The sequence below is a fragment of the Marmota monax genome, unplaced genomic scaffold (genome assembly GCF_021218885.2).
Source record: "Marmota monax isolate L192 unplaced genomic scaffold, Marmota_monax_Labrador192_F-V1.1 WCK01_AAM20220418_F8-fsc00056, whole genome shotgun sequence".
Classification (NCBI taxonomy): domain Eukaryota; kingdom Metazoa; phylum Chordata; class Mammalia; order Rodentia; family Sciuridae; genus Marmota; species Marmota monax.
In genome coordinates, this window is record NW_026695212.1 from 6,486,585 (window position 1) to 6,510,893 (window position 24,309).

Below are 24,309 nucleotides of genomic sequence, written 5' to 3' on the forward strand. Positions count from 1 at the left end.
AGAAGCAAACTCACTTTTTTTTTTGGCCGGGGGGATTAGGTATTGAACCCAGGAGTACTTGACCACTGAGCCCAGCCCTTTTATTTTTTATTTTGAAACAGGCCTTGCTAAGTTGCTTAGGGCCTTGCTAAATTCCAGAGGCTGGTCTCAAATTTGTGATCCTCCTTTCTTAGCCCCACAAGTCTCTGGGATTACAGGCCTGCGCTACCACATCTGCTTTAATGCCAAGCTATTTTTCATAACAAACATTTTGTGTATTGTATTAAAATTTGTGAAAAATAATACAGCTAGACTCTGATGGTGTTTATTTATATTTTTATACATCCTTTGTGCATATTGTTGAAAATATGGAGGAAAACTTCTTCTGGAGGTAAGAGTAATGGTGTTTTAAGAGTTGTATGTTCGGGCTGGGGTTGTGGCTCAGTGGTAGAGCACTTGCCTCATAAGTGTGAGGTGGACTGGGTTTGATCCTCAGTATCACATTAAAATAAGTAAACAAAATAAAGGTATGTGTACATCTACAAATAATTGTATGTTAAGACGTAAAACTGTTTCTTACTAAAAATACATTTTATGCCTTCTTAGAGTATGAATAGCTAATCTGTATACAGAAGTTTTAAAATATGACAGTCATTCATATTGTGTATGAGTTTGCTCAAAAGGAGGGGAGAGATAAGAGATATTGACTGTAGAGAGACTGTATAATGAAGTTTTAAGAGACAGTGTTTATTCTGTATGCTGTGAACTTTGATGTCTTTCAACTACAAAACAAAAAAGCAAATGCTTCAGGTGATAGTCCTAGTATTGATTTCAAAACCATACAGACCATTCCATTATCTTTTTTTAAAAGCATTCTTTTTTTAACCTTTATTTTATTTATTTATTTTTATGTGGTGCTGAGGATCAAACCCAGTGCCTCATACTTATTAGGCGAGCACTCTACCACTGAGCCACAACCCCAGCCCCCATTATCTTTATTTGATCTTAATTACCAATCTGCACAGTTATTTGTTGCTGAGAAACACTAAATCCTAAATTATTATTATTTTTTTTACAAATAATGTTTTGTTATTTATAATTGTTATCTTCAGAGAATGTGTCCTCTTCCTTTCTCCCTCATCCGTTCTCTCCCTCTTCATTCTTAACCATCAGTGCAATGAATTAAGATTATGAGGCAATTTTTTTTAAAGTGTTAATTTTGCTGAAAATTCCAGGACAAAAGTGTTTATAGAACTAGCATTTGTTTTTAGTCTTTTGGGAAACTTTCATCAGTCTGTTGAGTTTCTCCTTTGTGTAAATTAGAAAGTTGTCTTGATGTTAAATGGCATAGTTTTTTCAGTTATGGTAATTTGTTTCAAGGAATTTTCACTTTCTCTGGATAATTGATGACATTTCCTGGATAATGTATTCTGGTAGTTAAGGAATCATTTTGATTTTATTTCAGAATAGATATATTGTTTTACTGTGTTATAGGTTGTAGTCATATCAAATAATAATGCTAAGTTTAATGTTCCTATACAATATTTTCTTTTTTGGTACCAGAGATTGAACCCGGGGCACTTAACTGCTGAGCCACATCTCCAATCCTTTTTATTTTTCATTTCGAGACAGGGTCTTGCTATGGTGGTTAGTGCCTCACTAAGTTGCTAAGGTTGGCTTTAAACCCCAGATCTTCTTGCGTTAGCCTCCCAAACTGCTGGGATTACAGGTATGCCCAGTTGTAGTTCTTCTTTTGTGAAGTGTTTAATTTATTTGCCCATTTATAAGTGTTCTTTTTTTTTTTTGGTGGGGGAGTGTTAAGTGTTTTGAGTTCTTTTTTTTTTCCTAATATTTTTTAAGTTGTAGATGGGCACAATACCTTTATTTTATTTGTTTATTTTTATGTGGTCCTGGGGATTGAACCCAGTGCCTCACGCATGCTAGGCAAGCGTTCTACCACTGAGCCACAAACCTAGTCCCCCCACCCCCCTTTTCCCCTTTATTTCCTTTGCCATGCAGCTTTTTAATTGGATGCCATCTCATTTATTAACTCTTGGCATTATTTCCTGAGCTTTAGGGATCCTATTGAGAAAACCATTGCCTGCCCCAGACAAATTTGAACATTTAATTTCATCATCTAATTCTTGACACTCATGCTGATTGATTTCATTTTACTCTTGGTTTATGTGATAGGCACATAAGAAGTACTTTGTGAACTTAAAGGGAAAATATATTGTTCAGATGAAAGGTATGTGGATAAGTTAGTTTTGGGACAGTTCTAGAGATCTCTTGCCAGAAGTGGTATCTTTGTTTTGGTCTTCAAAGATTGTTTCATATGATCACTGAGTCATACCTGCTCTTTTCTCTATCCCCTGGTTATCTTTCTTAAGACTCTGAAGATTGCCAGCCACAGAATACTTAAAGACACAGTAGACTTCAGCCTAGGGGGAGTCAGTTTATTTAAAATAACAATAATTTGAGCTCAAACATTACTACCATGTTATAGGTGGTTTAGTGAGTTAAGAGTTAGTGAGTTCTTTTGATTTTCTTTAGTGGTCATAGACCTAAAGGTAACATAAATTTCAAGTAAACTTTTCCTGAGGTTACTTTAAACTTTATAATGTAATCACAAACAGAAATCCCTAAAAGAAGTAGGAGGAAAGGGAAAGTATTTTTGTTGGTAATTGTTTTTAAATGAAACTTATTTGATTAAAGTCTTCTACTACTCCTTTCTAGAGTTGTAGTATAGTTGATTTAAAGACAAAACAACCCAAAAAATAATTTGTGATAGATATGTTCTTCATTAATTCATTTAAATTTGGAACATACAAATATTTTAAAAGGAATAATAGCCCTATGGATGTTTAGTTTAGACACAAAGATCTGAAAATTGATGATGATGACGTTGTGTTTGGAGATTACTCTCTCCAAAATTTATAACTTATTTTTCCTCACAAAGCTTAAAATTTATAACTTAAATTTCCACATAATATTCTCTGTCAAATAAGGAAAAACTAAGCAGATACTGTGGACTTGCCCAGGGTACCAGGGCAGATCTCTTTGATGATATGGTTTGTAAAAAACAAGTCCTAAAGAGAGAAGAGGAGAAGTAAGCCAGAGAGAACTGGTGTTTCAGACAGAGAGAAAAACAAGTCCTATGGCCAGTGTGACTTGAATGGAATGAACAAAAGACAGGAGAATTGTAGGAGATGAAATCAGAGAAATGGGGAAGGTGAGTGGGTGTCAAATTATAGTTCTTAGAGGCCTTTGTAAGCGCTTTGGCTTTTGTGCCAATGAGCTGGACTCAGTTGGATGGTTTAAGCAGAGGAGTGACATGATCTGACATTCTTTGAAAGTCAAAGTCTTGAAGTCTAACTGACTTGTTAAGGTGACTGAGAGAATCTGGGATATTTGACAGGGAATGATTATAATAGTTTAGATATGGAATAAGGTGGCATGGACCATGGAAGAACTGGTAAGAGTGGCAATATTATGGATATCTTTTGAATTGGAGTTCCCAGGAGGAACACTTCATGAATTGGAATGAGTACTATGCACACAGTGTCTACTTGTCTTATCTTTTTTCCAGGGATTGAACTTAGCTGCACTCAACCACTGAGCCACATCCCCAGCCTTTTTTTGTATTCTATTTAGAGAAAGGTTCTCACTGAGTTGCTTAGAGCAAGTTGCTGTGGCTGGCTTTGAACTCACAATCCTCCTGCCTCAGCCTCCAAAGCCGCTAGAATTACAGGTGTGTGACACAGCACCTGGCTTATCATTTTGTTTAAATAATTTTTTTAAAGATGTAGTTGAGAACATACATTTATTTATTTATTGATGGTGCTGAGGATTGAATCCAGTGCCTTACACTTGCTAGGCAAGTGCTCTACCATTGAGCCACAACCCTAGCTCAGGCTATCATTTTTAATGGTAAGATTAATCCTGTGTTCAAATTTTCTTAGCTTAATCCATGCATTATGTTTCTTTTTAACCCAATGGTTTTGGCAACCACAGCTCATTTTCTAGGTTGGTTATTTCCTCAGGACTACAAAATGGTGATGTTTTAATCCCAACATTTCTTCCACAGTTGATATTTCGAGACCCCAAAAAGAAGACCTGTCATTTATTGACTGCTTGATTACTCTGGAGTACTGTTCAACTAATGTGTGTGCCTTAGCAATTTCCAAAAGTGAATATATTTTTAATGTATTTAATGTTTCAGTCAGTGGTAGTCATTATCTTTTTGATGTTCAAGTTGACTCACCTTTGGCTAGTGGTGGGTACCTTTTGTCCTTCAAATTGGCTTTATGTCATTTTTTCCTACAATCCTAGTAGTCTTTGGTAGCTAGCTTCCTAGTACAACAAATACCCCATAGTGTTGGTCACTTTAAGTGGGAAATGATATGGAGAGACCATAGTTTACAATAGGAGTGGTTTGTGACTGAGTAATATCTGTTTTAAGGCTTTTTCAAGGGAAAGAGCACGGAATGGGTATTTATTTATTTTGGTACTGGGGACTGCACCTAGGGATGCTTTACCTCTGAACTACATCTCTAGCCCTTTTTATTATTTATTTAAAAATATTTTTTAGTTGTCAGTGAACCTTTATTTTATTATATGTGGTGCTGAGAATTGAACCCAGTGCCTCACACATGTTAGATAATTGCTCCACCACTGAACTATAACCCCAGCCCTCCAGCCCTTTTTATTTTGAGACAGGGTCTCACTAAGTTATTTAGGACCTTGTTAACTTGCTGAGGTTGGGCTCTGACTAGCAACCCTCATTCCTCAGCCTCTGAGTCTCTGGGAGTACAGGCTTGTGCCTGTGCACTCAGCTAAGTAGTGGGTGTTTATGAGGTAAATGAATCATAAGTTTATTGATACTCCAGTTCAAATTTCAGATTATAGAATTTTACCATGATTTTTATATTTGAATCTAGTTTTCTTTTGACGCTGCAATTCTTGATTCCTAATGATAGATATTACCTATTTGCCAACATTTGTAGTAACAAGACTGACTACTGGATATAGTTTTTGAGGGTTTTGTTTTTCCTTTCTCTTACATTTGGCTAAGGATATGTGGTTAAATGTTGTGTTTTATTTATTTATTTTTTTGTATCAGAAGTCTATTTTCCATTATTTTATTTTTTTTTTAAATTTTTATTGTTGGTTGTTCAAAACATTACATAGTTCTTGATATATCATATTTCACACTTTGATTCAAGTGGGTTATGAACTCCCATTTTTACCCCGTATACAGATTGCAGAATCACATCAGTTACACATCCATTGATTTACATATTGCCATACTAGTGTCTGTTGTATTCTGCTGCCTTTCCTATCCTCTACTCTCCCCCCTCCCCTCCCCTCCCCTCCCCTCTTCTCTCTCTACCCCCTCTACTGTCATTCATTTCTCCCCCTTGTATTATTTTTCCCTTTCCCCTCACTTCCTCTTGTATGTACTTTTGTATAACCCTGAGGGTCTCCTTCCATTTCCATGCAATTTCCCTTCTCTCTCCCTTTCCCTCCCACCTCTCATCCCTGTTTAATGTTAATCTTCTTCTCATACTCTTCGACCCTACTCTGTTCTTAGTTACTCTCCTTATATCAAAGAAGACATTTGGCATTTGTTTTTTAGGGATTAGCTAGCTTCACTTAGCATAATCTGCTCTAATGCCATCCATTTCCCTGCAAATTCTATGATTTTGTCATTTTTTAATGCAGAGTAATACTCCATTGTGTATAAATGCCACATTTTTTTAAATGTTGTGTTTTAAAAGTGGCTTGAAATAATTATGTGTGGTTATGCCATCGACTTTATATCTTGTTCACTTGTTTCATTCATTCATATATATATTTCATTCATTCACATATATATGTAGTATTTTCGATTATCTTAAAATATGTCTCTAAATAAAAACAAGGTATAATCTGAGAAATTTTTGCTTCTATCCTATCTCTTCTACCCTACTCTCTATTTTCTGCATAAGCAGCTACTTGGTTTTAGTTTATCATTCCATTGTGGCTTTTTTTAAAGCAAAGGAAGAAAAGCAAATGTGTATTTAAATTTGAATTCCCTTAAGTTTTTTACAAAAAGAGTAGCATTTTATAAAATACCATTCAGCTATAGAATAGAAAGTAGAAAACTATTATTAAGATCTGACAGAGCAGCTTTTTTCACTCTTTATATAAAATTTCCTCTTAGTTGTCTCCACAACAAGCTCCTCAAAGAATACACACGTTTAAAAAGGACAAGACTACCACCCAACACATTTGCCAATATTTGGAAAAATTGAATATTCAGTAATTCCCCTTCTAGAAGTCCTTACCAAAAGTGCACCTAACAACATGGCACAGTAACTTAGTGCTTAGGACCACATCATCATTATCTTTTAAGTATATATATATATAAATTTATATATATATAATTTTTTTTTGAAAACATTGTTGACATTGATATTGTTGGCATTAACATTATTGGTTTACAGAGAAACAAAGAGCATTTTGAGATTTTACTGTTCTTTTTTACTGTTTTATTTTGCTTACTTAGGGTTTTTTTGGTTGTTGTTTATTTTTTGTTTTTAATGTGGTGCTGGGTATCAAACCCAGTGCTTCTCGTGTGCTAGGCAAGCTCTCTACCACTGAGCCACAACCCTAGCCCCTGAGATTTTACTATTTTAAAATACTGTTAGGTTAAATATTTTATCAATTAAACTTAAGTAGTTCATCAGTTTACTCATTTTTTCAGTAAATATTTACTGAGCACTTAATGGCATGATTGTCATTGTTTAGATACCAGTAAATAAAACTGACAAAATCCCCTTCTGGGGTTTTTATTCTAGGTATAATGGGTAAATAGACAAATAGGAAAAAAGTAGCTTATGTACATAATCTGTTGATTTATTGTGTTAAAAACTGCATTTTAAGGACTCCCTTATCAATGTCTACCTTATTTTCCTTTTTACTTGTTCCAGTGTCTTAATTCCTGAGTCCACTCAGGAATTTTAACACCCAGCTGGGTGAAAGGCAGTGAGGACTGAAGTATTCTGGTCCTGTGGGACAACAGTTCATTTTATATTCCTCCCACCTCATTCTCAGTCTTCTTCATACTTTGTTAGGAAGTTACTCAAGAATTTTGTTTTGGGGGGGTGGGGTGGGTGGGTACCAGGGATTGAACCAGGGACACTCGACCACTAAGCCACATACCCAGCCCTATTTTGTATTTTATTTAGAGACAGGGTCTCACTGAGTTGCTTAGTGCCTCACTTTTGCTGAGGCTGACTTTGAAATCGCAATCCTCCTGCCTCAGCCTCTCAAGCCGCTGGGAACTCAGGCATACATCACCGTGCCCGGCCTCAAGAAGTATTTTGATATTTCTCTATGGTCACTAAAAATTTAGATAATTGTCCTTAAAGATTTTAAATATTTTTATAGTATATTCAGTAATCACATTCTTAATAACTGTACCTTTATTTCAGAAATGGCCATTAAGAAGTAGATGCCCAGATACAAAGGTGATGAAACAGTCCATTTGTCATAAAGTAAGATGCATCTGTGGCCTTTCAACCATATTAGTAAGTATAACCAATTTATTTTAACTTTATGGGCATTTTATCTACAATGAAAAATGTTGAATAAAAACATGGTAGACATTAAAAGTATCACCTTGTATTTCTTGATTTAATATATTTTCTAGTATAATTTCAATCATATAGTTCTAGAAAGTCTGTGCTGTACCATTTTAAGAATCATAAAGGTAATATCACTGAATCACAGTTTTTCTTTAAAATATCTTTTTTAGTTGTAGATGGACACAATACCTTTGTTTGTTTATTTATTTATATATTTTTATGTGGTGCTGAGGATTAAACGCAGTGCCTCATATATGCTAGGCAAACACTCTACCACTGAGCCACAACCCCAGCCCTGAATCATAGTTTTAGAGAAAATATATGGAAAAGAGTCATTATAATACTACTATCCAAATACAGCTACTCATAATTTTTGGATATTTATTTTCCTTCCAGTCTTTTGTTCTATAGTTTTTTTTTTTTTTTTTTTTTTTTTTTTTTGCTAATTTTTATTTATTTATTTTTAACGGGGGGTTGAACCCAAGCGTGCTTGATCACTGAACTCAGCCCTTTATTTTTTGTTTTGAGACAAGGTCTTGCTAAGTTGCTTAGGCTTTGCTAAATTGCTGAGGCTGACCTCAAACTTGTAATCTCTCTGCCTTACCCTCCCAAGTCACTGCAATTACAGATATTTGTGTTTTACATATTTTTGAAATGTAATTATGATCATAGTATTGTAAAGAGTATGGTTCTTGAATATTTCTTCAAATCAAATTTTGTTTCAGATGTTTCTACCTGGAATTATAAATGCATCCTTCATTATGGGGTTTCTTATTGGGGTTATGAAAAAAAATTGGGGAATTAGGTGGTGATAGTGGTTACGAAGCTTTGACTAAATTAAAAATTTCTATTGAAATGGATGAATTTTATGTATGTGAATTATGCCTTAAAAAGCTTTTAGACTATCAAGTCCTGAAAAGAGTAATACTTATTCAATTGCTGATGTTTTAGAATACAAAAATGTACCACAAATCATTTTGTACCTAGCAAACAATTTGATATTCAGTCAATGGAATTGTGTTTTTGTAATAATTAGAAATAAAAAGTTTTTAAAAAGTGAGATAAAAAATGACACAATTTAAAAAAAAAATGTTTTTTAGTTGTTGATAGACCTTTATTTACTTATTTATATGTGGTGCTGAGAATCGAACCCAGTGTGTCATACATGCTAGGCAAGCGCTCTACCACTGAGTTACAACCCCAGCCCTGATAAGTATTTTTATTAAATGAACTTTCAGTATTAGAGATGTACTTTCTCAAGCTTTTATAGTATTGATACATAATACTCTGAATGTAGTATATTAACATTTTGTAACTTCATTTTCAAGAGGCTATTTTGAAACTAACATCTCAACTTTTTTTTTTACCTAAAATTGTTTTAGGAACAAAATTGTATCTGTTTTCCTCAGAAGAGAATTCCACAAGGTAAGAAATTGTTAATATAATATGACTAAATGTAGTTGTATCTAGGCTTAATAGCTCTTGATTTTTGTAGGCTATTTCCCATAATTATTTCATATCTTTTTTTGATTACTATTTGCATAAATTTATTATTCTTTTTTTTTTCCCTCAGCATTTGTTAGGAAAATACTGTCCTCTTGTTTGACGTTAGAATTAGAAGGGTATGATAAATATGGTCACCTTTAAAACTACTGCATTCTCATTTATGGAAATTGTATAATTAATGTGTTTATTTTAAAATATGAATTCTTCCTAGTAGATTTATGAAGAATAAAATGTTAAGTGATTAGTTAGTAAAGTCTTATGTGCCCAAGAACTTGAAATCAAGTATTTGGCAGGTTTAAGAATTTTGTTTAATTTTCTCAGGAACTTCTTTAGATAGATTAATTCAATCTGTTATTAGAAATGCTTTTATAGTGAATTTTTGAGATTGATAACTATTTCTTAGTATTCACTTTTTTCCTCACCACAAGTTCTGAGTGGTATATGAAACTTCCAAATATATCTTTTTCTCCATTTTTAAACTGCTTTAGTTAATTGGGTCAATTTCTATACTGGTTTGTAAACAAAGAGTTAAAATAAAGGGACCCATTAGCTGAAGGGAGAGCAAATCACTAAGATTTTTTCCAGTTTTTTGTGATACTCCTTCCCCCTATTTTTTCCCTTACTTCTAAGAGATGAAAGGAAGAGGTCCTGGAACCCTTGTGTAGCACTGTTTGATCTTTGTTGTTCAAAGGTGGAGAGGCAGTACTTCAGGAGAAATATAGATCTCTTTACTTGTATCACCATGCATAAAGCAAAAACAAGTTTAAAAAACTTTAATCTCAGTAAACTTACTGTTAGATCTCTATCATTGTCCTTTTGGTAAATGAAATTTAAATCTTTCACATTAGTACAATGCATGATACATCACGGTGATGAATCATAATGTCTGGCACTCTTGGGTTCTCTTGTAAAGTGTTTGTTAAATATTTATTTTTGTAAGCATTCAGATGCTTTTATAGTTTATTTTATTTTGTTTTTTGGTGCCAGGGATTGAGTCTTAAGAGCATTTAACCACTGAGCCACATCCCTAGTTCTTTTTATTTTTTATTTTGAGACAGGGTCTCACAGGTTGCTTACAGCCAGCAGAGTCTGGCTTCAAACTCACAAGTGTTTGGTATATCAGCCATGTGCTCGGCTATAATTTTATTTTTAGGGTAGAAATTTTCAAGGGAAAATTGTCCCCCCCACCTCTCTTTTTAAAGACACCAAGGATTGAACTCAGGGGCACTCGCCCACTGAGCCACATACATCCCCAGCCCTGTTTTGTATTTTATTTAGAGACAGGGTATCACTGAGTTGCTTAGCACCTTGCTTTTGCTGAGGCTGGCTTTGAACTCACAATCCTCCTGCCTCAGCCTCCTGAGCCCCTGGGATTATATGTGCCCAGCATAACCAGTCATTCTTCACATTTGTATAGTATTATCCTGCTTAGAAAGCGAGGTATTAAAGGGTCAGTGACAATGTTTAAAAAAATGTTAATTATGCATACACTTTAAAAAATGGTTGAAATGGTAAATTTTGCATCACATAGCATATTTTACACAATTTTGTTTAAATTTGGGGGTAACTTATGAAGGAGGAGGACTCTGATGTAACGTTTTTAACATCAAGTTACAGTAATTCTTTTTTTTTTTTTTAAAGAGTGAGAGAGAGAGAGAGAGATACATTTTTAATATTTATTTTTTAGTGGACACAACATCTTTGTACAATGTGGTGCTGAGGATCGAACCTGGGCCGCACGCATGCCAGGCGAGCGCGCTACCGCTTGAGCCACATCCCCAGCCCCAAGTTACAGTAATTCTAATAATGTTGCTCAATTTGTGTTATACCCATCATCATTGATTCATTAAAGGATTGTTCTTTTATTTTAAGTCTATTTCCCATATATATAAGACCTTTAAATATTTTAATGTGTATTTTGTGTGTTCTTTTATGTGTGTGTATATATTATTGGCATCATCATTGTCATTATCATTATCATTTTGTGATACTGGGGATCAAACCTAGGTGCCTTACCCTGGAGCTATATCTCTAGCCCTTTTTATTTTATTTTTGAGACAGGGTCTCACTAAATGGCTGAGAATGGTCTTAAATTTGTGATCCTCGTGCTTCAGCCTCCCAAGTCACTGAGATTACAGGCATGTCCACTAAGCCCAGCCCTTGTGCCTATATCGTAATTTATATAGAAGATAGACTGTCACCCTAAACCATGCCTAATATAACTTAAGGAACCCATAGAGCATAAATTACTCTTTCTGACCTTAACAAACCTTAGAATGAAATGGTTTAACCTCATAAATTTCTTTCCTTCCCTTCATCTCTCCTTTCTTCTGGTACTAGGGATTGAACACAGGGCCTTGTGCACGCTTGGCTAGAGTTCTATCACTGCACTACTTTACGAACCATAACTAAATTGGGTACTGTAGAAGCTCCAAGTTCATGGTAATAGTATTTACCATAATAGTTAAAAGAAGACAAAGAAAGGGAGGGGCTCTTGTGAGAGGATGGTATCCTTCTTGACATTAAGCAGAAGATAATGACAGTAGTGATCAGATCTGAGAGTGGCTGCTATTTGTGGAAGAAATTGAAGGCACCTTGTTAGGACAATTTCTTGGTGTGGAAGGAGGGTCATGGGGCACTTAGTTCTGGGGTCTAGGAAGAAATGTGGAAATGATTCATAGTGGAATGGAGAAGGGGAAGTATCTTAGTCTATTTGTGATGCTGTGACAAAAATACTACAGTGGGTAATTCATAGAGAATAGAAATTTCTCATAGTTCTGGAGGCTGGGGATTCTAAGATCGTGTTGGTAGCAGGTTCCATTGTCTGGTAAGGGCTGCATTCTCCAGAAGAGGAGTGCTATATATTTGGTAGAAGGTGAAAGGGCTTTATGAAGCCCCTTTGGTAAGGGCCTTAATCCCATCTACAAGGGAGAAGCCCTCATGCTCTCTTGTCACTGTTGTTTTGAGACAGGGTTTTGTTATGCTGCTTAGGCTGGCCTAGAACTCACAGTCCTCCTGCTTTAACCTCCCAGATAATTGGGATTATAGGTACTTGCCACCATGTCTGTCCCTAATCACCTCTTAAAGACTACCTCATAGTACCATCTCATTGATCATTGTTTGGACACCTGAATGTTGAAGGGAACACATTGAAACAACAGCAGGAAGGGAATTCACATAAAGTCAAGGTTGAGGATTTTTGAATGTAGTTATTTATATGTCTTCACATTTTATAAAATGTTTGGTGGGAAGACCAGAAACTCTTGTTGAAGTTGATATTGATATGCATAGTTCATGCTTCCTTGATTACTTCTACCCTTTAAAAATGTAAAAATTTAGAGAGTTAGATATCAAGTCCCTTTCTCCAATGTCTTTAATTTTTGAGTCTTGTATGGCAAAATAATTTTATGACTTTCACTTTGATATATTAGCACATAGCATAAGCAAAATAGATAATATTTACGTTTTACAAATAAGGAAAACAACTGTAGAGTTGGCTTTAAGTTCTTTTTACTAACCTATATTGCCACTCTATCAATTGATACTTTGTTATATATAGCAAATATAATTGCTAGTTTAGTAATTACATTGATGTTGGGAGCTGCCACATAGGGGCTGAGCACCCTTATCCTTGAGCTATGACTTCTGCTGTACAAAAGCAAGTGGATCTCGCCTTGGCTGGACAGGGGAGTGAAGCTCTGGGAGTGGGCCTTCCCTAATGGGAGTGGGCTGCCTCCACATTCTTTTATAATACTACCCTTTACCTTTTTTGGTTGGGATGTTCTATCAAACAGCTCTCTTCAATAAAAACCAGTTTGAGGCATGCTCACTTTCTTTCCAGTGGACCCTTAAGGTCGAGAGCCATCCCTGATTCCTGCAAGCAGAAGGTATTTCTTTATGTTGTATACTTCTTTCACTGTTTTCTTAGTTTTTGATGTAGACAGCTCCTGTGAACCCAGTTCAGGTCACCAGCCTGGCTAGCTGTCGATACATTGAGAGAAGTGTTTCTAACCATGAAGAATCTCATGGCCTGAGAAGTTTAAAAAACACCTAAAAACAAAAATGAAAGCAACGAATAATGGAGGTGGTAGTCCTTATCTTAAGATTCACTAAATCAGCATTTATTAATTTAATATGGATTTGGTTTAACTCTGTTATATAGAGAAGTATTTCATGAATATTTTTAATTTAGAGTGACTATCATAAATTTAGGTAGTTTTAGTTTACTTTACTTTCCTTAAAGATTAGGGGTTTAGTTTTTTTTTTTCCTTTTGTTTTTGATACTGGGGGTTGAACCCAGGAGTGCTCAACCACTGAGCCGCATCCCCAGCCCTTTTTATTTTTTATTTTGAGAAAGCTGTCTCCCTGAGTTGCTCAGGGCCTCTCTGAGTTGGTGAGGCTGGCTTTGAATTCAAAATCCTCCTGCCTCAGCCTCTCAAGCTGCTGGGATTATAGGCGTGTGCACACCACTGTGCCCAGGTAGGTGTTTAGTTTGATGCATTTGAGATTCAAATCCTTTCATTGTAATGAAATAAGCAATTTTGTCTCATATATGTTGGCATATAGCAATTCTTTCCCCCCAAATTATTTGTTTATATTGTGAAAATCAGGTGCACCGGGTTATAAACTGGTATCTCTTATCCTAAAAAGCTTAATTTGGTTCAGTCCCAGATACAAGCAGAGATTAAGATTGGTTATTAGTAATTTTGTGTTGTCCTAGGTCATTCTGGATCTTCAGATATTCTAACCGCTTTGTTTCATGTGAGCCTATGGAAAGATTGTGAAGAATTTCACATGCACATGGTAGAATAAAAGAATGACAGACTGCTTAGACTGCTTAATGCCCTGGAGTATGGGACTTTGATGTTTAACTTTTAACTCAATTTATTTATTTTTGCTGTGGTGGGGATGTAACCCAGGGCCTTATGTATGCTAGGCAAGTACTACTGAGCTACATCCCTAGCCCCTAACAGTGTTTTTTTTTTTTTTTAATCTGTTTCCTTTTTTTATTTAAAATTTTTAAATTTGTTCTAATTACACAAGACAGTAGAATGCATTTTGATATATCATTCATAAATGGAGTATAACTTCTCATTTTTCTGGTTGTACATGATATAGGTTACACAGGTTATATAATCATACATGCACATAGGGTAATAATGTCTGATTTGTTCCTACTTCCATACCTCTTCCCATCCCTACATTCACCTCCTAGCAATGTTTTTGATAGTTTAAAAAAAAAAGGCTATGAAATTGATACAGGTCTTCTGACTCCAGTTTTTCAATATATATTTAAGATGTCAGCTATTACCATTCAGTTTAACTGAAGTCGAATGTTATTCACAAAATGTGGAGTTCATAGTTTATAAAAGTATATAATTATTTCAGACACCGTTTTGTTTCATGTTCCATATGAGCTGGTTTGATTTTTTTTTTTTTTTTAGCTACTTACTATTAGATTAAAACAAAACAAAAACATAAATCACCACCACCACCACCAAAAAAAGAAAAAAAAGAAAAACAACAACAAAAAAACACCCTCAGAATAGGTTGAAACTCCACACAAATTGCTACCCCAGAACAAAAGTGCTGGTCAAGTTAAATGAACCCCTGTAAAGTGTATTGAAAGGAAACGTTCTCCTCTCTCCCCCAATTTGAAGAACAAGCATTTTCCCTGCCAAGAAGGACTGACTTTAAATGGACCAGCTGTCCATATTAGGAGCATAGTGTTGCTAAGGTGACCATGGCTGTTTGGAGAAGAATGCAGCTGAGAGGGCAAGTTCTTGATGTGTGAGCTGAGGGAAAGAATGTGGTGTGATTGTGCATCATTACTCCTAATCACATGTTACAAAGTACTGTGTGGGCAGCATGTCGAAACTGCAAGTCTGAATGCTAGAGCTTGTGTTTCAAATCATTCTGTTTTCACATAAGCCAGACACTTACAGTTTAGAAGAAAATGTCCTACTTAAATGTATATGTGTGTTTGAAGTGAAGGGGAGGGCACCTTGGTGCTGGTTGAAATGGGAATAAATTTATGTGACTTCATGACATGTACAGTGATTATTTTTTAAAAATGTGTTTTTCTTGGAATAAGTATTGATTTTTTTAACTCATCCTTTTCAGTAATACAGTGTCAATACTTCCCCAAGTCAATGGTGTTTTTTGTATTTCTTTGGCAGTGTAATTTCAGTCCTAAAAATGTTATCTATTTGCTCCATTTCTTTTTTCTTTTCTTTTGTTTGTTTAAAGAAATTACTGCTTTTTCCAAGGGAGCTCTTACCTCTTATTATTTTCTTAAATTTTTACTTATTTATAAGAAACAGGATCTCACTATGTTACTTAGGTTGGCCTTGAATACCTGGGCCCAAGTGATCCGCTTGCCTTAGCCTTCCTAGCTGGTACTAAGTAGTCAAAAGCCACCACATCCATTTAGGGTGATCTTATCTTAATACATTGTTTCTTTCCTGAAGGATCCAAAGATAGATTCTAGTATCACATCTGACAAATAAGTAGCCCATTTGGTTAAAACATAACGATCCAATGATAGTGGGAAGGGAAAACCACATCTCACTTACCTGAGACACTATAGGGATTTGACTATGGACATCATTATTAATACTTCAAGTAAGATGTAGATAGAGGCATTAATATAGACACTTATTGAACCATGTTGTTGTTTTTTTTTTCTTTGTTTCATAATTTCTACAGTGATGTTTTGATCTTATTTATTGCAGGCACAAATGTGTAGTATTTAAGATATGAAGTAGTTGAAACAGTGACAACCCTGTATTAGCATCAAGTTATTTTTTCTCAGATAATCTACTTGCTTCAACAAGACTCATACTTGATTAATTTTATTATTATAAAATATGGAGGAATATTAAAAGAGTTAATAATTTGATCCTTAAATTCAGTTAGTTATTTTGACATTTCTCATTTAGACTTCATGATAACCTTTGGTGGTATTCTCTATAACTTGTCCGCTTCCCTGAACACAGCAAAATATATAATAAGTTTATATATTTACCTTTTGGAGTCCTTAATTTTTTTTTTTTTTATTTTTCAGAGAGAGAGAGAGAGAGAGAGAGAGAGAGAGAGAGAGAATTTTTTAAAAATATTTATTTATTTTTTTTAGTTTTCGGCGGACACAACATCATTGTATGTGGTGCTGAGGATCGAACCCGGGCTGCACGCATGCCAGGCGAGCGCGCCACCGCTTGAGCCACATCCCTAGCCCATGGAGTCCTTAATTTTAATATAGTTAAATATACGAGTTTTTTTCCAAATTTTTTTTAGTTATACATGAACACAATATTTTTATTTATTTTTATGTGGCATTTAGGATCAAACTCAGTGCCTCACATGTGCGAGGCAAGTGCTCTGCTACTGAGCCACAATCCCAGCCCATGAGTTTTTTTCTTTATAGTTTAATTTTTTTTTTTGTCGGGGGGTACTAGGGATTGAATTCAGGCACTTGACCACTGAGCCACTTCTCCAGCCCTATTTTGTATTTTATTCAGAGACAGGGTCTCACTGAGTTGCTTATTGTCTCGCTGTTGCTGAGGCTGGCTTTAAACTTGAAATTCTCCTGTCTCAGGCCCTACCCCCTCCCCAGGATTATAGGCGTGTGCCACCGTGCTGGCTATAGTTTAATATATATTTTTAAAATTTATATATGACAGTGGAATGCATTACAACTCTCATTACACATAAAGAACGTAATTTTTCTTATCTCTGATTATATACAAAGTATATTCACACCAATTTGTGTCTTCATTTATGTACTTTGGATAATAATGATCATCACATTCCACCATAATTTATAACCCCATGCCTGCTTCCTTTTCCTCCAACCCCTCTGCCCTATCTAGAATTCATCTATTCCTCCCATGCTCCTGCTCCTTATCCCACTATGAATCAGCCTCCTTATGTCAGAGAAAACATTCGGAATTTGGTTTTTTGGGATTGGTAACTTCACTTAGCATTATCTTCTCTAACTCCATCCATTTACCTGCAAATGCCATTATTTTATTCTCTTTTATTGCTGAGTAATATTCCATTATGTATATATGCCACATTTTTAAAAATTCATTCATCTATTGAAGGGCATCTAGGTTGATTCCACAGTTTAGCTATTGTGAATTGTGCTGCTATAAACATTGATGTGGCTGTGTCCCTGTAGTATGCTGTTTTTAAGTCCTTTGGGTATAGGCTGAGGAAAAAGATAGCTGGGTCAAATGGTAGTTCCATTCCCAATTTTTTAAGAAATCTCCATACTGCTTTCCATATTGGCTGCATCAACTTGCAGTCCTGCCAGCAGTGTATGAGTGTACTTATAGTTTAATCTTAAAACATCTTTTTGTAACCACAGGTTATAGATATTTCCCCTTACATTGGCCATTAGAAAGCTTTGTTTTACCTTTTGTATTTAATACTTAAATCTCCTAGTAATTGATGTTTGTTTTTTGAAGTGAGAGGCAAGTAATACAACTTCATTTTTTTCATATGAAATAATTGGTTATCCCAATAGCTTTTTATTGAAATGGGCCTTCATTTCCTCTATAATCTGCTCCTTGTATCATAAATCAAGATTTATATATGGATAGTTTTGTTTCTATAGTCTTTTGAGTTTACCATTGGTCTGTTTGTCTACCTCATACCATTATTACTATATTAAAATGTAGCTATTCAGTTTTGTTTCATGTCTTGTTGTTGATCTCAAAGGAAATTCTTTCATATTTCACCATTAATAATGTTATTGTGGCCAATTCAGTGGCATATGCTTGTAAATCCCAGCTGTTCAGGAGGCTGAAAAGGAGGATCACAGGTTCAAGGATAGCTGTGGCAACTTAGCAAGACCCCATCCTTAAAATAAGAAATAAAAAGGGCTGGGGAGATATATGTATATATCATTGTGGTTTTGAATTTCTTTGGAATTTTAAAAACTTTTCATCTGCATCAGATATGTGATTTGCAAATATTTTCTTCCATTGCATAGAATACCCATTTGTTCAGTTAATAGTTTCTTTTGATGTGCAGAAGTTTTGAATTTCTATGTAATTAAATTCTTGTATTTTTAATTTTGTTGCCTGTGGTTTTGGCATTAGATACAAGATATTGCCAAATTCACTTTCAAAATGTTTTCCTCCTATGCTTTTTCAAGGAGCTTTATAATTTTAGTACTTAACCTTAATTCATTTTGAGTTAATTTTAGTGTATAGGGTGATATAGGGACCCTGCTTTGTTGTCTTGCATGTGGAAATCCATTTGTCCTAGAATCCGTTGTTGAAGAGACTGCTTTTTTCACATTGAGTTATTTGGCACCCTTGTTATTGAAAATTAAATATAAATGTATGGGTTTATTGTGGCCTCTCTGAACATCTCTCATTTTGCCAGTACTATACTTGATGACTTGATGCTTGGTGATGGTAGCTTTGTAGAAGTATTGTCCTGTTTCTTTTATCAGTTGAGTCTCTGCAACATTTGTAATTATATTCCATTTTCATTCTTATTATTGGTGTAGTTGGACACAATACCTCTATTTCACTTATTTATTTTTATGCGGTGCTGAGAATCGAACCCAGGATCTTGCATGTGCGAGGCGAGCACTCTACCCCTGAGCCACAAACCCAGCCCTGCTGTTAATTTTTAACAGTTTTTCTGGAGGTCTTTTTAATTTTTTAGATTTTGTTTTGTTTTTGTGATGCTGGGGATCAAATCCAGAGTCTCACACATTCTGGGCAAGCACTCTACCATTGAGCCCTACCCCCAGCCTGGTTTATTGTTTTAATTACTCTTTCAAAGAGTATAAAAATTTGTTTTGTTTTGTTTTGTTACCAGGGGCACTTAAACAAAGAGCCCATACCCAACCCCTTCTGCTTTTTTTTTTTTTTTTAATTTGGAGACAGGGTTTTGCTAAGTTGCTGAGGCTGGCTTTGAATTTGTAATCCTCCTGCCTCAGACTCTTGAGGCTCTGGGATTACATGCATTCTCCATTGCATCCCTCAAAGAGTGACTTTTTTACTTTGTCAATCATCTCTATTGATTTTCTATTTTTAAAATTTCTGTTGTTATTTATTATTTCTCCTATATCAGATATTTTAGATTTTTTCCCCCTATGTTAAAAACTTTAATAATAACTTTAATTAATAACAAAACTATAATCAGATTTAAAATTGCTTTGCAGTATTATTTTAGTTGCCTCACCAGAGGTTTGGATATATAATAGTCTTGGGTTTGTTAATTTTACAATAGTCCTTTTTTATCCCATGAGTTATTTAGAAGTAGGAGTGTACATTAATTTCAAAATAAGTAACTTTGGGGGGGCTATGGATGTAACTCAGTGGTAGAGTGCTTGCTTAGCATGCTCAAGGCCCTAGGTTATATTCTCAGCACCACAGAAGTAAACAAATCCACTCTTTAAATATAAAGTATTTTGTAATACTATTTCAATTATTTTATTATTATCAGAGACCATAGTGTCATAATTTGTAGAGACTAACCTGAAGACTTAGCTCATGGCTTGTTTTCTTAAATGTTCTTTGTGTATTTGGAAAGAATATAAACTCTCCATTTTTAAGTATAATGTTGCACATATATCCATGCTCTTGTTGGTTGTTCTAGTAAAATCTTGTGTTTGTCCTTTGTTTGATTTTGGTTTTATTTTGGGAATTGACAGCTGTATTTGTTTCTCTCCTGAGAAAGATACATCGGTGTTTCTTACCAAGATGGTAGTCTTGGCAGTTAGTTTTTCCTTATAGATTTGTTAATTTTTACTTGACATATTTTTCAGTCTATGTTATTAAGACATTAATAACAAACTATAACAAAATAACAACAATTTGGAACTTTTATTGCTATGAAAAGGTACTCTATCTCAAAATATTTTTAATGTATATTTTTTAGTTGTAGATGGACACAATACCTTTATTTTAATTTTTATTTTTATGTGGTGCTAGGCAAGTGCTCTACCACTGAGCTACAGCCTGAATCTCTTTAAAAATACTTTAAGCTTTATGTTTTTTTATGTTGTTTTTCTTTTGGGTATTTTTTTTTTGGTAGGGGGAGGCTGCTGGAAATTGAACTCAGGGGTACTCTACTACTGAGCCACATCCCAGCCCTATTTTGTATTTTATTTAGAGACAGGATCTTACTGAATTGCTTAGCACCTCACCATTGCTAAGGCTGACTTTGAACTCTCAATCCACCTGCCTCAGCCTCCTGAGCTGCTGGGATTACAGGTGTGTGCTACTGATCTTGGCTCTTTTTTGTTGTTGTTATTGTTATTGTGTTCTTGGATTAATTAGTCACTCTGGCTTTCTTTTGGAATGGTTTTTTCATTCTGTAGCTTTTCATGTACCTATATGCTTTGGCTTGTGACTCATTGATGTTGAATTTTGGTTTTGTTCTGCATTTTTTGGGGGGAGGGGGAGGCCCCAGAGATTGAACCCAGGGGTGCTTAACCACTGAGCCATATCCCCAGCCCTTTTTTAAATTTTATTTAGAGACAAGGTCTTGATGAGTTGCTTTTAGGACCTCACTGAATTGCTGAGGCTGGCTTTGAACTTGTGATCTTCCTGCCTCATCCTCCTAAGCCACTGGGATTACAGGTGTGCACCACCACACTCAGCCTTGTTTTTTTTTTTTTTTTTCTGAATGCTGGTCTTTATTTTGTAACTGGAGAATTTCAGTCAATGGTGGTTACTGATTGATTTAGATTTATTTGTATCCTTTTCTGTTGCCTATTTGTTTTACTCTTCCTCCCTCCTATTGTTTTCGATTCCCCCCAGTGCTGGGAATCAAACCTAGGACTTAACAGTTGCTAGTAGATAAGTGCTCTCCCACTGAACTATGTCCCAGCCCTCTTCTCATTCTTTATTGAATTCAGAATGTGCTGCTTTTATGTGTGCAAATTTTTTTTCCTCATTCCATTTTTCAGTATCTTCCCTGTATGCAAATTAACTTGTTTTTAAAGTTAATATATTTTTAATTCTTTTAGTGGTTATTCTAGTTACTTTTAACATGCATACTTTTCTTAGGAAAGTTTAAAGAAATTATTCAGTGACTTTAACCTATCCCTGAATAATAAAGTAACATAGAATACTCTTGATTGTCCTAGTTTCAACTAGTAACACTACTGTTCTGCATACATTGAAAGTTCTAGACAAATGGTTGTTTTAAATAATCAATCTTTGCTTAAATTTGTTTGCCTACTTTACCTGGAGATGTAGCTCTGTGATCAAGTACTTGTTAGGCATTCTTTTTTTTATTATTATTAGAGAGAGAGAATTTTTTAAAAAATATTTTTTAGTTTTCGGCAGACACAACATCTTTGTTTGTATGTGGTGCTGAGGATTGAACCCGGGCCGCATGCATGCCAGGTGAGCACGCCACCGCTTGAGCCACATCCCCAGCCCCTTGTTAGGCATTCTTGAGACACTTAGGTTCAATACCCAACACTACCAAATTTTTTATTTTAAAATTTATTTAATCACTTTACTGTTTTCTTGGCTCACTGTATCTTTTTGATTTGACTTTCCTTCCCTGATAATTTGGTTTTCTATGTAAACTACATGCATAAAATTTCTTTCAGTGAAGAACTTTTGGCGAAAAAGAGACTGTTTTGTTTTTTCTTTGAGGACCTACTTATTTTTTCTTTACTCTGTTTTTTTTTTTTTTTTGGTTGGGGGGAGTGGTACTAGGAATTGAACCCAAAGGTACTTTGCTACAAATCTAGCCCTTTTTATTTTGAGTCAGGATCTTACTAAGCTGCTTAGGGAATCATTGGGTTGATGAGGCTGGTTTTCAATTTGCAATCCTCCTGCCTCAGCCTCCTGACTTGCTGGATTATACTGCTTGCTTTCTTCTCTTTCTTTCTTTTTTTTTTTTTTGGTACTAGGGATTGAATCCAGGGTCGCTTTTACCATGGAGCCACATCCTTAGTCTTTTTATTTTGAGACAGTGAACTTGCTAAATAGCTGAAGGTGGAGGGTAGGGTGGCTCGGGTTGTGGCTCAGTGATAGAGTGCTTGCCTAGAGCACATGTGAGGCACTGGGTTCGATCTTCAGCACCACATAAAAATGAAATAAAGATATTATGTCCACCTACAATTAAAAAATAAATATTAAGATATATCGGGGGGGGGGAGAGAGAGAGAGAGAGAGAGAGAGAGAGAGAGAGATAGAGAGATGAGGGTCCCACTGAGTGGCTGAGGCTGGCTTCATACTTGTGATCTTCCAGTTTTAGCCTCCCAAGTTGCTGGGATTATAGGTGTGTATCACTATATATGGTGCCACCACCAGTGCACCTGGCTCGTTTTTATTTTGAGATAGGGTCTGCTAAGTTGTCCAGGCTGGCATTGAACTTGTGATCCTTCTGTCTGAGCCTCCTCAGGAGCTGAGACTGTAGGTGTGTGCACCCAGTCTTTTCTGGTCCTTTGCCTATATTGCTATTGAAGTTTTAATTGCCCTTCCTTTGTAAGTAATCTCTCTTTTATTTATTTCAAAGCTTTTTTTACCCTTTCATGTTCTGCAGTTTTATATTGTATGAAGGTGTTCTTTTTTTTCCTCAATTCATTATTGTCATTGTAAAATGTTGTTTTTTTCCTCATTTCATCATTGTTCTTGTTAGTATTATTATTTTGTAATCTTACTTGGGTTTCTTTAAAATTCCTGCAGCTGAGGATGATGATAATGTCTGAATAACCGTAGAAAAATCTTGAATAATGTCTCTTATTTTTTCTATTTCTCTTTCTATAACTCAGTAGATTGAGTTTAATTTATTTAAGCTTGATTAATTCATTACTTTTTATGTGTTTATCCTAAATCACATGAAGTGTGTTATTATTTATTTACTTATGCATGCATACATGCTTGGAATTGATCCCTGTGTCTCATACATGTTAAGCACATGTTCTTCCATCCCTGAGCCTGTGTGTGTGTTAATTTCGTGCTTTAACCAACTGACTTCTGGTCTATTTTAAATTGGAGTAAGATGGAGTCTACTGAACTTTCTTAATATCTGTCCTAGTGGAAATAGTAGTGCTTCCTATAGTAGGGAGCCCTTTCATGGGTGGTAACAAGGTAGGGGGGAAGTTAATTATACACAGATATTCTGAATAAGATTAAAAATAACACATGTGCCATTCATCTCTCCTTAAATGCAGATGATTAGTTATAAGTGGTGGTAGGTTAGGGAGCAGTATCATAGGTCATCTTTGTCTTATACAGAGATTGTTAAAAGACTATTGGTAAGCTGTCATAACAAATGGGTGATAGCACACCAAGTATGACTACATGTAATATGAAATATAAGGAAAGCTTGGTTAGGATCCTTGACTTTCTCTCCCCCCCTCCCCTGCCTTTGGAAGCAGTGTTTTAGGAAGCACCTTTGTCATTTAAGAGAGGTCTTCCCTCTGTAAGCATAGCAGCTTGGATCTGGGGAGCTGTGTCCTACTTGAGTATTTGAACATAGCTTATAGTTCTGCTTTTCTCTTGAGAGAAACCCCTGAAAATGTTTCTTTTCTTTGAATCTATTAATAACAATGGATTTTTTCTCCCTTTTAGTCTGCTAATGTGAACAATTAACTTTGGTTTTGCTAATATTAAGCCAACCTTTGATTTCTGGTATGCTCACATTCTGTTCTCTAATAGTTTAAATTTTTTTTCATGAATTACTACAAAGGAGATCAGTGTGTAACTTTATTGAAAGTTATACTAATTCTTCCAAGGAAGGAAGGATTCTCCTCCTGAATACTTTTATGTAAACTTTTTTCTTTCACATATTTGACAGAATTCATCTATAAAACCACCTGGACTAGACTTTCTTTTCTTTTCCTTTTCCTTTTTTTTTTTTTTTTTAATTTTGGGCATACTTGGGACAGAACCCAGGGGCATTTACCACCAAACTACATCTACATACTCCTTAAATTTTTATTTATTTATTTATAACCAGGGGTGCTTTACCTCTGAGCTACATCCTGGCCCTTTTTATTTTGAAACAGGGCCTTGCTAAATTGTCCCAGCTGGCCCTGAACTTGGCGATTCTCCCACCTCAACTTCTCAAATTGCTGCGATGATAGATGTGCATCACCATGCCTGGCTGTTTTTTTTTTTTTGTTTGATAATTTTGAGACAAGAGTCTCAGTAAGTTGCCAAGGCTGCCCTGGAGTTTGTCATCCTCCTGCCTTATCCTC

The 24,309-nt window shown here is 35.2% G+C and overlaps 1 protein-coding gene across 3 annotated transcripts in view; it reads left to right on the top strand.

The window, feature by feature from the left end:
- The window catches only part of Frs2 (fibroblast growth factor receptor substrate 2), a 126,425-nt gene that overhangs the window by 70,064 nt on the left and 32,052 nt on the right, over nucleotides 1–24,309 (top strand). Inside the window, exons 1-3 of one of the 3 annotated variants that reach the window (XM_058574644.1) lie at nucleotides 7,474–7,553; nucleotides 8,993–9,035; nucleotides 10,804–10,910. Coding sequence is in view for 1 of the 3 variants with exons in the window: in XM_046430680.2 (XP_046286636.1) it covers nucleotides 7,497–7,553; nucleotides 8,993–9,035 (100 nt within the window). In the remaining 2 variants the exon portion in view is untranslated. Of the gene's footprint in view, nucleotides 1–7,457; nucleotides 7,554–8,992; nucleotides 9,036–10,803; nucleotides 10,911–24,309 lie in introns of those variants that run through there. The other 2 variants (XM_046430680.2, XM_046430681.2) reach the window with 2 other exon arrangements.